The sequence below is a fragment of the Nanorana parkeri genome, unplaced genomic scaffold (assembly GCF_000935625.1).
Source record: "Nanorana parkeri isolate BGI_ZX_2015 unplaced genomic scaffold, ASM93562v1 scaffold30, whole genome shotgun sequence".
In the NCBI taxonomy this organism is placed as follows: domain Eukaryota; kingdom Metazoa; phylum Chordata; class Amphibia; order Anura; family Dicroglossidae; genus Nanorana; species Nanorana parkeri.
Genome location: NW_017306298.1, coordinates 2,357,621 through 2,371,997, shown reverse-complemented (window position 1 = coordinate 2,371,997; position 14,377 = coordinate 2,357,621). Strand labels below are relative to the sequence as shown.

General features: G+C 41.2%; 1 protein-coding gene and 1 long non-coding RNA gene across 2 annotated transcripts in view; one reads left to right on the top strand and one right to left on the bottom strand.

Annotated features, from left to right (window-relative positions):
* The window catches only part of CSTF3 (cleavage stimulation factor subunit 3), a 75,998-nt gene that overhangs the window by 55,456 nt on the left and 6,165 nt on the right, over positions 1 to 14,377 (top strand). Inside the window, exons 11-20 of the mRNA XM_018567960.1 lie at positions 1,784 to 1,893; positions 1,987 to 2,103; positions 2,447 to 2,521; positions 4,102 to 4,245; positions 5,249 to 5,351; positions 6,160 to 6,229; positions 9,438 to 9,633; positions 9,812 to 9,965; positions 11,257 to 11,351; positions 12,904 to 12,964. Of these exons, the coding sequence (XP_018423462.1) occupies positions 1,784 to 1,893; positions 1,987 to 2,103; positions 2,447 to 2,521; positions 4,102 to 4,245; positions 5,249 to 5,351; positions 6,160 to 6,229; positions 9,438 to 9,633; positions 9,812 to 9,965; positions 11,257 to 11,351; positions 12,904 to 12,964 (1,125 nt within the window). The remainder of the gene's footprint in view (positions 1 to 1,783; positions 1,894 to 1,986; positions 2,104 to 2,446; positions 2,522 to 4,101; positions 4,246 to 5,248; positions 5,352 to 6,159; positions 6,230 to 9,437; positions 9,634 to 9,811; positions 9,966 to 11,256; positions 11,352 to 12,903; positions 12,965 to 14,377) is intronic.
* Positions 7,759 to 14,377, bottom strand: part of LOC108796478 — a 13,154-nt gene continuing 6,535 nt past the window's right edge. Inside the window, exons 2-3 of the long non-coding RNA XR_001941803.1 lie at positions 12,671 to 12,674; positions 7,759 to 7,770 (exon numbers count right to left, since the gene is read on the bottom strand). This is a non-coding gene — a long non-coding RNA (uncharacterized LOC108796478). The remainder of the gene's footprint in view (positions 7,771 to 12,670; positions 12,675 to 14,377) is intronic.

The following is a 14,377-nucleotide window of genomic DNA, read 5'->3' as shown; positions in this document are numbered from 1 at the left end:
AAAGAGCTTGTCTGGATAGGAACAATGCCCTAGTGACAGACAGACCCATGTAAATCTCGGGGTATCCACATTCCCCCAGCATTAAGTGAACACGCCTGGAGTGTGGTAGTGTCGTTTTAGAAAAAAGATTTCAATATAAGTGAAAAATAATATATTCCTTGTTTATATATATATATAAAAATATATAACCCTCACATTATTATTTATTTGTGTATATTCACCAAAAAATAAAATGGTTCATATATATATATCCCCTAACAACTAATGAGAAACATCCATTGCATGTGCATCAAATCAATCAAACAAGGGCTTGCCCCTATCCCATCTCACTCCCCCACTCTGTGCTCTATTCTCTACCACCCCCTACTGCTATCAAGCTATCATATAGAACAGTGGTTCTCAACCTTTCTAGGGCCGGGACCCCTTGGTAACATTTGCCAAGTTGTGGTGACCCCCAAAGGTAAAATTTAGGGATGACGCGGCTGCTGCAGCGACATCTGGAGGCGTGACACTGCTGCGCTAGGAGAGAGCTGAGGAGGACTCTCACCTTGCACAGCGACCCACAGGTTGAGCACTACTGCTATAGGCAAAGACAGGACCGGGCTCTGCAGCTGGAACTAGAAGAATTGGATTTAAAGTATGAGGTACATACTCTGCAGTACTGTCACTGATAGGGATGGGCTCGGGCGTGTTCGCAGCTCCACTTGCCGAGCCCGCCAGGAAGCTGACAGCGCCAATCACAGGCACCGAGACATTTCCCAATCTCTGCAGCTGCGGACCGGGAAAATGGAATGCATAGCTAGAGGTGTGTTTTTTTTACATATTTTTTTGCTTGAATACATACATATTGCACTCGCCCTCTGCTGCTGTCAATCACTAGAAGGGGACCTGATGGAGAACTTCAGGTCCCCCTCTGCTGATTGGCAGCATCAGAGGGCGGGTGCAATAGCTAGTTTGCTATTGGCTTTTGGAAAGTGAAATAGCCAATAGGAATCTAGCTATGCATTCCTATGGTGGGTTTTTTTTTCTGACTTACGGCGGCCCCCGATTTTTCCGGGAGAAAGTGTTTCTCTCCCGGCGGCCGAGAGCCACTAGGCGACCCCTGGCAAATCGTCATTCGACACCCGAGGGGGTCCCGACCCACAGGTTGAGAACCCCTCATATAGAAGCTTATGATTTAAACACCTCCCTGAGTCCCATTTGGAACAGAGAGGGTGCTCAGTTTTGATTCCCTGTTTGCCTGACTGGAGCAATTCTTCTGTACATTTGGCATTGACCCATTGAGATAAAATTCCACAAATTGAACATCATTAATGATCCTTGCTAGTATATTGATCTCGAACTGTTTTAAACTTTAAATACATATGCTAAGTTATTTATAAACACCCATGCATGGCAGAGAGCCAGTGTAACGAGGCAAACTACAATAGTAAGACCTGGTAGGTATGTGCCCCCAGATCTTCATTTAAGGAGTATTTTCATCCAGGGTCATCCATTCATAGATTCTTTGACAGGATCTGCAAAAGGAGAAACCTCAAGTTTCAACAGCCACTGCAGCAGAGGGAGTTGTAGTTCTTAATGGAATACAAGTGTGGTGATGTCATCACACTTGTACTCAATTCATTGGCTGGAACTGTATTTGAACTGAATGGATGTGTATTTGTAACACATTTTTAAGGAGCATATTATTTAATTTATTTTATTGTTTAGCAATCTTTTATGAACCATTGTGACGTTTCTTTGGAGATGTATTGCTGCTAACGGTCAGTGTGTTCCCTTTCAGTCATGTTTGCTTATGAGCAGTGCCTGCTGGTGTTAGGGCATCATCCGGACATCTGGTATGAAGCTGCACAGTATCTGGAACAGTCCAGTAAGCTGCTGGCTGAGAAAGGGGTATGTATTTATTTATATATGGCAGTTAGCACAGTCTGTAAGATGATATTGAAGTGCTGCTATTTATTGAACTGTTCTTTCCTTTCATAACAGGACATGAACAACGCCAAACTGTTCAGTGATGAAGCTGCCAGTATTTATGAACGTGCAATTAGTACCTTGCTAAAGAAGAATATGCTGCTGTATTTTGCCTATGCTGACTATGAAGAGGTGCGCCTAAAATTAAAGCAGGATTCCAACCTAATGCTAGCTGAGTCTTGTAGCATGTTTTCCATTGATGGAAGCTGTTTGAAATGCCTACCTACCAGTATGCAGAACAAAAAACATAAACACTGGAGGGGTGGGAATGGGATTGAGGAAACCTAGAGATAACACTGTGTGTGTTCATGTAGAGATACGCTGCCATGTATTACATAAAATCATACTGCATTTGTGAGACGTGACATATATATTGTAGTCCTGGCCTTGCATTAGTATCTGTATCTTGTTTTATTGCCCATGATACAAGTTTTTACAAATGTTATACGTAATTCATTCTTTGTTTGTATTGCAGAGCCGTATGAAATATGACAAGACTCACATGATATATAAAAGACTTCTTGAAACAGAGGATATTGACCCCACTTTGGTAGGTCTTTTCACACTGTATTTCACTGTTTCTTCTCTGGAAAAACTCTCTTTATTTTTAGATACAAAGATTTTTTGGCAAACCCACCTAGAAAAACCCACCTTTGTTAGAAAAACAAAAATCCTTTCTATGAAATGAATTAACTTGTTATGGTGGTCCTATGCACCTCATTACCAAAACATGACCTCAGTGTTTTGGTTCCTGTATGCAGTCCCTTCTCATGTCACACAGAGTTATGTGAGAACCAGGTAAAAAGCTCCGCTCCAGTGACTCAGGATTTATTTCTAGAAGCTGTACTGTCATTGGGTCTGATGTAGTTGAAAGGGGCAGACACCGTGGGGTAGATTAAGTTGAATCTATTTACTTAGCAAAGTGAGTGTTCACTAAGCTTAGTAAATAAGAGGAGGCTGTGTTCACTTTGTTTACCCAATCATTTGCAAGGGAAAATAGGATCTACTGTATTCTTGCATGTGATTGGATGATTAAAGTGAGCACAGTGTCAACTTCAGTAACTCAAACCCATTGTTTTCAAGGGTGTTAATTACTGTAATACAGAATTTCTGCTCTCGTATCAAGTAAGGGAGGTGAACATGGTTATTGGTTGTGTGTTGTAATATCAGCAAATCTCCAATATAAAGCAGCATCCTGTCTTTTTAAGTATTAATTGTTTGTTTGAATAGTTCTGACTTTTTAGCTTTTGTTTTCCTGTATTATTTTTCCAAAGTACAGCTCCTACAAAACACCATATGGCATAAGTGTAACTGTGTGGCTCCAAATCCAGCTTATTCTACAGTGGGCACTTCCAACACTACTAAAGTAGCTTTTCATTGGTCTCACATTTTCTTTTTTTTCTTTTTTTTTTTTATTATTTTTACAAATATGATAATCTATTCTTTTAAACCACTCTCTCATAGATGGAATAATACTTTTGTTCCAATATAGTGGAATCATCATTTTAGCTGCGTTAAGTGTTTTTGTAAATCCGCCCAAGTAATCTCGTTGTGCGGGCGGGTGGCGCGTAGCTGTTCGTGCTAGACGCACTCAGCGCCATCAGCTTCTGGACACGCCCCCCCGTCACTCGGTCACCTGATCATCCCGTCTCGAAAATTACTTCACCGTCTCACATTTTCTGACATGTCAGATGGCCATAGGAGGACAACACTCTGCTACAACATACAGTCAGTGCAAGGGACATCCTCACCAGTAAAGTCTTCATGACATAATGACAGGTTTACGTTATGAGGATGATTCTGATTTGGTTTCTTTGTGCAACACTCCCAATTTTGTACTCTTTTGTGATAAATCATCCCTTAAAATAATACATCGTACAAAATAAAGTTCCTCTTTATTGGTATAAATTAGCTGTTTTTTTTTGCTATCTCAAATCCACCTTTGTTTTGATCTTGAAACTGTCTGCATCTGTAGTCCTTGATCAAAGTAGATGTCAGTACTTTTTTCATTGCCATTTGTGACAGGGATGACATTTAAAAAAGGAGATATCTTACAGAAATAACAATTTGCCCTGTGTAATTTCAGATGGTATATATTCAGCAGTCTGATTGTTGGCTTTGTTTCTTCAGGTTTATATTCAATATATGAAGTTTGCAAGACGGGCCGAGGGCATCAAAGCTGGGCGAATGATCTTCAAAAAAGCCAGAGAAGACGTTCGAACCCGCCATCATGTGTACGTCACAGCAGCCTTAATGGAGTATTACTGTAGTAAGGTGAGGAGATTCATTGTGCTTTGTCTTACTGTTTCCATAGGAAATAAATAAAAGCTAACTAGGATAAGGATACTTATTTTTAAATAAAATTACAATTTTTTTCAGCCGAGTCCAATGAGATTTAAAAAAACAGTCACATGGGTAAAATAAAGATCCTTATTGTTGTGTTTAAAGCTTTGTGTACTGATGTCCAATTTTGTCTGCCGGCTGGAGTGGATTTTTAACAATGCTGTTTCATACTATAAAATCCTAAAGTTGTGTTCAATTATGTATAATCTTATAATAGAGCCAGGACCTCACCTGGAATTTTCTATACTGTAATAATGGTGCAGCAAAGGCTATGATTTGTTATCAGTCACAATATTCATGTAAATCTGTACAACATTGGGAAAATGAATACTGAGTTCAGAAGAAAAAAAGAACATTTTATACAGTTATAAACAGATCATGATAGGGAGGTTATTGGGCCATGTTTTCTTTCGTTCTGTAAAGCTAACAGTACAGATGCTAAGTACTACTACACAGCATGTGGGAACTGTATTTATTTCCTTTGTTCTGTCAGGGATAGCCTTCCAATCATTTTGGTGTCGCCCCCTCTGAACAGTCGGGCACTCGGTCATTATCCAAGGGCCCTACAGATGCACAAGAGAGGAGGGAACCCAGCGGCATACCTTATACTGCCAAGTGAACGCTCCCTTCTCTCTTTGCCGGCGTCCATCACCAAGATGGCTGCCGGCAGGTAAGCATGTATGACGTCATTATGCGCATGCGTGATGACGTCCCAGCGGGGTGTCACCCGCCAGCTGCTCCCGGTGACACCACGCCTGGGGACGCCCCTGTAGCTTTCCATTCAAAGTATGTCATTTTTCTTATTAAGCAGAAGCTTTTTTCATGTTGTGTTCTGCAAATGTATGGGACCGGCGCTTAGAGGCTGACATTTGCAAACCTTTTCACATCTTTAGTGGTAGGGTGAATGAATATAAAACAATGCTTTTTTTTGTAGGACACATCAGTGGCCTTCAAGATATTTGAGTTAGGATTGAAAAAATATGGAGACATCCCTGAATATGTCCTGGCTTATATTGATTATTTATCTCACCTCAATGGTAAGTTTTATACGTATTATTATATCGTAGCTCTCAATTGTCCCTCATTTGAAACCAAAATTCCCCAGTCCCTCTCTTCTCAGATGTCCCTGTTTTTGGTCTGATATATAAACCTTAATAAATAAATGCATTATTTAACTAACAAAAGTGTTTTACTGAACTAAATCTTTAACCCTAATCATGGCATCTAATATTTTGAAAAAAAGCCAGTATATAGGAAAGGTGCTAGTGAAAAAAAAAAAAAGTACTTGTGGTTTTGACAAATTTTTTTATGCATAACAATCCTTCATCGTCCACATAAGTAGGGGATGTGTTCTTTGCCTGTGTACTTTCTTCCTTTTAAAAGTGTCCCTCCTATTCATCTCAGAAAGTTGATCATATATCAGCTGCCTGAATTTACAATAACCTCATAGACATATGTTGGCTGGATTTAGATTTTGCAAGCAGTAGAACAGATAGGATTGGAATTCCCAAAAGAGTGATATGAATTTTGGACTACCAGATGTACTTGTTATCACACAGAGAAACAGACATTCAGGCATGCTGAAAAATCCTTGTGTGACCAGGAGCAAAGAAATTATGCATTTGATCAGACATGTGTAGTCAAGAACAAGATTGTGACAGGTCCCAATGTGTTAGTGATGTGAGCAAGAACGGGCAGTTCTCTGTCCATTGTTCTTGGTAAGAGATCCACTTGTCTGCAGCCACCCATAGTCTTGTCCTCGTTACTCAGCCATACAATACAACAAAGAAACATCCTGCGCACAGCCCTGGTTGCATATATGATGTCTGTTTTTTTTTTTCTCAGAGGACAATAACACAAGGGTATTATTTGAACGTGTTTTGACATCTGGGAGTCTGCCACCTGAGAAATCTGGGTATGTATATATATTTTTTTCTATAGAAATCTTAATACTATCACAAAACAATGGTGCTGCATTAGTAGTCAGTCATGTTTCACTTGACATTTAGTGTCATGCCAGAAAAGCAAAGTTTTCATTTGTTGATACTTTGTAACTGCTGTATTTCATCAGCATTTTTATTTTCAAAAAAATCTTCAAGTATCTGAATAGATGTAGCATTTTTTCCATTATCCATGTTAACTGATAGAAATTATGTATCCTCTTTTGTGGTTATCCTATTCAGGTCTGACCCTCGGTTCATTTGGGTTTGACTTTGTTGGCCTGTTTGTTAAAGGAGAACTATGGGGTCAGTGTTTTTCCCCATAGTTCTCCTTAGGGTAACGGGAGGACACAAACTAGCGTCCTCCCGTTACCCTAAGCTCAGTATACCGCGAGCTACAGCTCGCGGTATACTGAGACGCCGCACCTGGAGCGGATCCCGACGTAGATGACGGGATCCGCCCAGCTGCGTGAGTGACAGCTGGCTCTGCCTATCTAGAGGCAGAGCCAGCTGTACCCGCCCCCTCCCCCGTCCGTTCCGCCAGTCAGCGCTGGCAGATCGGAGCGGGGAGAGGGGAATCCAGCCCCTCCCCCTGTCACGGCAGAGAGCCGTGACAGGATCGAGAGGTGAGCGAACCCGGTATGTGTTCGCTCACCTCCCGATCTACTGAGCCGACCTGTGACAGTCTCATTGTCACAGGTCGGCTAGAACTATGAGGTGAGTGGAAATCACTCATCTCATAGTTCTCCTTTAAAGTGACATTAAAGGCTACCCCCCCCCACACACCCAATGTTAGTGTAAGGACATACCTTAAATGATGCCTCTTTATTCGATCATCTTCTTTACTGTCTTTTTGAGCTGTCCCTCCAGCGCTGGTGCAGATCTCCGATCCAGCGCTGACTCCTCTGTCCTCCTCTCCTCTGATGTCCCACGTAGTCTGTGCGGGTGCACGCTGCTCCGTAGACTTACCTTGTGTCTCTCCTCATCTCCTGGTCGAACATCTGAACTTCGCACGTACCTGCTCCAAGATCCTTTGCGGCCGCCCAAGATTCTTCAGATGTTCGGACGGGAGTGCGACGAAGGCACAGGTAAGTTTAAACCTGTTTCAAAAGTTTTTTGTTTTTTGTTTTTTAAAGTTTTTGCATACATCTACTGCTTCCTAGCATTAGATATATGCAAAAAAACGTTCGGAATAAATGTCAGTTAAAGTACCGCAGCGCTGAATACTGAAAAATGGCCTTGATGGGAAGGGGGTTTAACACCGCGGATGTCAACTGGTTAACCTTACATGGCAGCACTTTATAGTCTTTTGTATCTGGTTTTCTTGTATATGTTTCTCTATGTATTCTAGCGCAATCCCTATTCAAATGTATTCTGTGTATATGCACTGGTTGCCCTTGCTTGTTTCTACTTTCTACTATTTTTTCACTAAAAAATAGAGACACACTTACCACCCACTTAGCTGAGTTCTCACAGCCAATGAAGTAATTCAACAATGTTCTAAAACTCGCAGCCTCTTGCAGCATCACGCGGTTTTCCAACTGTAAACAACAAAGCAAACTACAGGTGCACCGCTAAGATAAATAGCTAAGAAAACACCTAAAATGCATATATTGCACAGAAAACTGAAAGAGCACAAGTTCTAACAGCACTGCAAACCAGGCCAGGACACCACTCTGTTTGTGGTTGCTCTTTTTGACCTGGACACTTCTCCGTTACTTAAAGGCTAAGTTCACCTTTTGCAAAAATTAAAGAAATGCATATTTAATAATATAAATAAATATTTTACATTCATTTCTTTCATTTTTGCAAAAGATGAACTTAGCCTTTAAGGGGTTCAATTATTATGTTGGCTATATGTGAGGGACTGTCTCAGGAGTTCATACAGAGTGGTGTCCTGGCCCAGATTATAGTACTTTATACAGTACCACAGGAGATGAAGGTATGTGGGTCAGGGATAGTTTGTTGCACTTGTTCAAAAAGCATTAGGACACATCCTATTTTGTATCGGAGCATTAAAAAAGGGACTTTCTTCCATCCACTTGTATGCTATCACAGAAGGGTGTTGTATAGATTTTATTATGTTATGCAGCCACTTATATAAAATATGCCATTATTACAAACTGCCTCACTTTCTGTTAGCACCTCCTTGCGGTTTTCTTTTCAACAGTAAAGAAGTCATAGATTAGAATAGATAAACGATATATAGCACAGATTGTGAGGATCAGAAACATTCCACAGATTCAAAAAGTCAGCTTTGTCTACACATCCCGCAAAACACTGATCAATAGTCTGTCCAACTTCAACAGTTGGAAGGGGATCTAGTATACCTGAAGAAAATGCTTAAAGGAGAAGTCAAATATACTCTTCCCCATACTTAGAGCCAGCCTGGGACACTGCAGCTGTCACATGCCAGCTCTATATGCCCAGAGCTGAGCAATCAGAAACTTTTGAACGCTCTGCTTACAGTATTCTCCCTGCAGAGAGTGGTGACTGTCAGCCATGCTTCCCCACAGGGATTCCCCCCTCCTCTCTCTCTGTTCCTCCAGTGCTTACTGGAAGGACAGACATGGTATAGGGTAGACACAGCTGGCTGTAGGGAGGCAGAGCCAGCTATCAACCAGGCAGCCTGATGGACCCCAACAATATTGTCTGGATCCTTCCTGATTGTGATACTACTCTGCACTGTCAGCATATAGTGGGCAGTAGCCTGCGATTTACTGACTTTGGGTCACAGGAGTACATTAGTAACATTAGTTTGGCTTTACTACTCTTTAAAGTTAGTCCAGTCTATTTTGAATGCAGATATCTGTGATCATTTATGTCTCTTTGAATTCAGACCAATCACCTGCACCTATGGAGAAAATCAATTAGATATTATTAGAATATTTGCCAATCATTAAGCTGGTATATTATAAAACAAAATATATATCTATAGATATTTCTATCTATAGCTATATATCTATAAAACTGGAGCAGCTGTGCATGGTAACCAATCAGCTTCTCTCTTCAGTTTGGTCAGTTAAGATTTGAAAATGAAAGAGAGAAGCTGATTGGTTGCCATCATGCACAGCTGCTCTACATTTTATCTGCTCCAGTTTTGATAAATTCCCTTAATAGTATATAGTGATTCATTATTTTATTGGCTATGTCAATAATCAGTTCATTTTGTGGTTTCCTTAGTGAGATCTGGGCCCGGTTCTTGGCATTTGAGAGTAATATTGGAGATCTAGCGAGTATTCTGAAAGTGGAGAAGAGGAGATATACTGCATTCAAAGAGGAGTACGAGGGGAAGGAGACAGCGCTGCTGGTGGACAGGTACAAGTTCATGGATCTGTACCCGTGCTCTGCAAGTGAACTCAAAGCTTTAGGATATAAGGTATGCCCAAAGCAATGCTAAACACTTTACCTTCTCCCCTTCAAGTTTTTTTAAGCTTTTTTTTTTAATGCTTTTCTTCTGGCTTTTTTCATGCCCCAGCTTCATATCTCTTCTTTTTTTTCTATTTCCTGCCCATCTATCGCTAACCTGTAATGACAATATGCACCTATTTTTCTAGGATGTTTCCCGTGCCAAATTAGCTTCTATGATCCCAGACCCAGTGGTGACTCCTTCAACAGCCCCATCCTTAAAGGATGAGATTGACAGAAAACCTGAATATCCCAAACCAGACACCAGCCAGATGATCCCTTTTCAACCAAGACACCTAGCCCGTAAGTCGTCACCAGTATTTTGATAGTTGTGTGTATGATTACACATAATCCTCAGAAGTTCTTTGATTTCTGTGAGGTTCCTTTGGAGACCAATACTTTATTTTCAGTTATACAGTATAGTTGCTATAAGACTGAGTAGATAATAATGTAATTTTTATATACCGTATTTTTCGCTCCATAAGACGCACTTTTTTCCCCCCAAAAGGAGGGGGGAAAAGTGCCTGCGTCCTATGGTCCGGTGCGTCTTATGGACCGCAAAATACGGTAGTTAGTACATTGAGAACTGCAAATATCCCTAGTAATATTATATTTTCATGAGCTCCTTAATATATCCCACAGTACTAAGCAAAATACTACAACATACAAATACTACAACATGCAAGCTGGGTTACTTTGTTGTATGAAAGCAAACATCCAAACTTAAATTTACAAAAAATGAAAATGGTAGTTCTATTTCCAGCAAGGGGCTGTCCACACCTATGCACAGTTATCATATATGAGATAAGAAGGGTCCTGTATGAGGCATCCCAATGGCATGGGCTGTATCACAATTGCTAAGCTGTCTATTGAAAGCCAATGGAATAAAGTGACAAACACTTTCATAAAGTGTTTCCCTTATACCTTTTTTTAGATGGTTAATTTAGATTTGGGATTATATGTGCTGGTAATCAGATATTCCTTTTGGCGATCGAGCATTTTAAGATTATAGTTAACTGACCAGGTGAAAGTTTATTTAATTGGTTGGCGCTGCAAACTGTAGAGGGTCACAACACAGGTAAAACTGGCCATACACCTTACAACCATTGTACAGCTTTGTTTTTGTCCCGACATCGCACACTAGTTCAATTTTCGTTCAAACAGCCCATCATGCACAGAACAATGTATTTCGCGATTATCGATCGAAAGAACAGATTTTCCTTTTCGCATGTGCAGTTTTCATCTTGCGATTTTTGTTGTACGAAAACGCCACTAATCCATCTGTTTTCGTCCAACTCAACGAAAGTTCTCTAGGCTGCTTAAAAGACGAAATTCGGATGAATTTGGACAAAAAAAATCGGCCCATAATTGTAAGGTGTACGGGCACCTTAAGTGTGACTTATGTGTTAAAACCAGGATTGAGATTACAACATCATAGATGTTGTACAATATAGATTTTAGCTCTACAACATCCTATGGTTTAAAAAATAATGTTTTAATGTTTAGTGGTCCTGATGTATTTGTGAATAGAAGCATCTGTGGAAGGTGTAACAAAGCCCAGTCTAATGACAGTTCTGTATTGTGTGTTCTGTAGCTCCTGGACTTCACCCAGTGCCTGGAGGTGTGTTCCCAGTGCCTCCTGCTGCTGTGCTACTAATGAAGCTGCTTCCTCCACCTCTGTGTTACCAGGTACATGAGTGCCATCCTCTCATTACTACGTCTTTCTCCTTTTGTTTCCTTCCTAATTTACTGATATCTTTATAATACTGCAGTGTTCTCTGGGAAGAATGCCTATAATCCTGTGTCAGACCCTGACATCACTGCATACAGCACTATAATACTGTGGTTATATCTGTTGTGTGCTTGACCTCTATATGATTTACTTTGCAAACACAATGCCATCTACTAATATTCTGGCAGACATGGTGAAAACGTGACGATTATGGCAGTTGGGGATTATACACAGCTCTGTTCTATGCTAAATATCTATACAACTATTCTGCATTTTAGAACAACTGCCATCTGCCTCTCTTCCACCCTAAAGCCGCCTTTCTCAACTTTTCTAACAGGGAGGAAACTTTGAAAACACTTTCAGATCAGGGAACCCCTACTTATTAATAATTACTGTATCTACAGCTAATGGTAATAAACATGAAGTTAAGACATAGGAATAAATAAAAGCATAAAGAATGTGGCATGCTTAGTGTATTCGATGCTCCGTAAAGCAAAAACATGTTTTGTTAATAATAATAATAGTATTGCAATGAAACAAATAGTAATAATGGCCAGAAAAATGCAGACAGTAAGCATTGTAATGTAGTGTTCCCTTTCATTGGTGATCATTAGAGAAATGTCCCATTACATTGACAGTGGAATGATACTCCTTACATTGATCGTCAGTAAAATGCTCCCTTACATTGGTGGTCAGTGGGAAAAGGGTGCGATTGCACCGATGATCAGTGGGAAAATTGCTCCTTACATAGATGGCTTTTTAGGAAGAATGTCTTATACTGGTGGTCAGTGGGAATAATAATTCCCCCCAATACAGATGGCTAAAACGATTACTGGTGTCAGTGGTCAGAAATCCAGAAATTGCTCAATGAACCCCTAGCGACCTCTGAGAGAAGCCTATGGTTCCACAGCACGTGGAACCACGTCTATGACTCCAAATTGTTAAAGCCAGGCACAGCCATACACCTAACATTTCCAGAATGAATGTAGCAACGGCAGCCGCATTCTTTTCTCATGACAGTAGCACCCCATGTCCCTGAACCCAGGAAGACTGATGGACTGTGATTGTATGGCATTAATGTCCAATCTCCTGAGGGGGTGATACCACGTCACTCTTCACACTGTACTGGTGCAGAGAGCAGCACTGACATCAGAGGGGCTTTGGAAGGACCATGGAGCTCAGAGTTGGGCTCTAAGGGGAGCCTGTAAGAACAGAAATATGGTAGCTGTTTTCAGAGGTGTAAAGTTGAGAGCTTCATTCCTTATCCAGGCTCCACTACCCTCTGAGGTCACCAACATGCTTGCAAGAAAGGAGTTCAATTGTCAAAATTCACTGGCTGCAGCTTTGATTCAGGCACTAGCAAAGCCAGGATTGGGATGGCAGCTGAAAAGAGGTTACCAGTGGCAGCTCTCCTGTTTCTATCATAACTTTAAGTGATTCTACCACTCATAAGTCTAAGTGTGAAAATTTAGGCACACAGAGTAACTACTTTTATTTTTATCACAATAGGGTCCTTTTGTGCAGGTGGATGAAGTTATGGAGATCTTTCGCAGGTGTAAGCTTCCAGATAGTAAGTATTGGTTCAGAATGCTGAAACTAATATTCCAGGTAGTAAGTATTGGTTCAGAATCCGAAACTAATATTCCAGGTAGTAAGTATTGGTTCAGAATGCTGAAACTAATATTCCAGGTAGTAACTATTGGTTCAGAATGCTGAATCTAATATTGCAGATAGTAAGTATTGGTTCAGAATGCTGAAACTAATATTGCATTTAATTACACAGCTTTTTTTTTTTTTTAATTCTTTATTTATAAACAAAGTGGTGGGATACAGAGATAATTCACATCGTATCTGGGCCACATGGCCGCACATCAAACCAAGGCAATGAACAACCTGACGATTAGTGTAGTGCCAAAAACAAACATTGTGAACCTCTCCAATCAAATCTTCTCAAACAATATCAGAGAATGTAAAGTACATACATAATATAAACAAGAACAACACTAGTCAGGTTGGACTCTCTTCCTCCCAGCCCCTTCAGCATTTTGTGGTATAAAACAAGGATAGGACAGTGTTCAGTGGTAGACCGCAAGATCCAGACCACTGACATGGAAGGCCAGCATCAAAGTGGTCTACCCCAACCAACACACATTAATTAAACAAAACAGAACAAAACAACACAACACTGAGTAGGAAGAGAGTGAGAGATAGTGAACACATAAGGAAGGGTAAGGGAAGGTTCCAGGTGTTGGCCAACTCCAGGGCCTCCGGCAATGGTTACTCCTAGTCTTGCCCGGAGAGTGCAGCAGGGGGTTAGCTAGGACTCGCTCCGTCCTTCTGTTCTGGGCCTGCTCATAGGCGCAAAGTCAGCTGAGTCTCTGAACAGGTACCATGCGCTCCAAGTAGTTACGAATCTGGACTGGGTCCCATTTAAGGAGGAGGTCAAATCCTCCATCAGTTTAATCTCCTCCACTCGGCTGACCCACATTTCGACATTTGGCTGTGTGGTTTGCTTCCACAGGGCCGGAATGCAGGCCCTTGCTGCATTGAGTAAGTGAATCAGCAGGGAACGTCGGTATTGTTTGTGCGATAGTGGCGCCAGGTGGAGGAGAAACACCGAGGGAGAGAATGGAAGTGTAAGGCCTGTGATTTTGCCGATCAATGTGGCGATCCTGGACCAGAAAGGTCTGACTTTGGAGCAGGACCAAAAAATATGTAAAAGGGATCCCTGTTCTTCCCCACAGCGCCAACAGAGATCAGATACCGATGGATACATCACATGGAGGGCCACCGGTACTCTGTACCATCTGGTCAAGAGCTTATAGCCTGCTTCCTGGTATTTGTTTGACACCGAAGATCTGAGGGCAAAACATATCATACGGTCCACCTGTTGGGGGTTCAGGTCTATTTCTAGCTCAGTGGCCCACTGTCTAACGAAATATGGTGGGGGCAAGTCTGGGGGATTGCGGAGGTAGTTCATCAT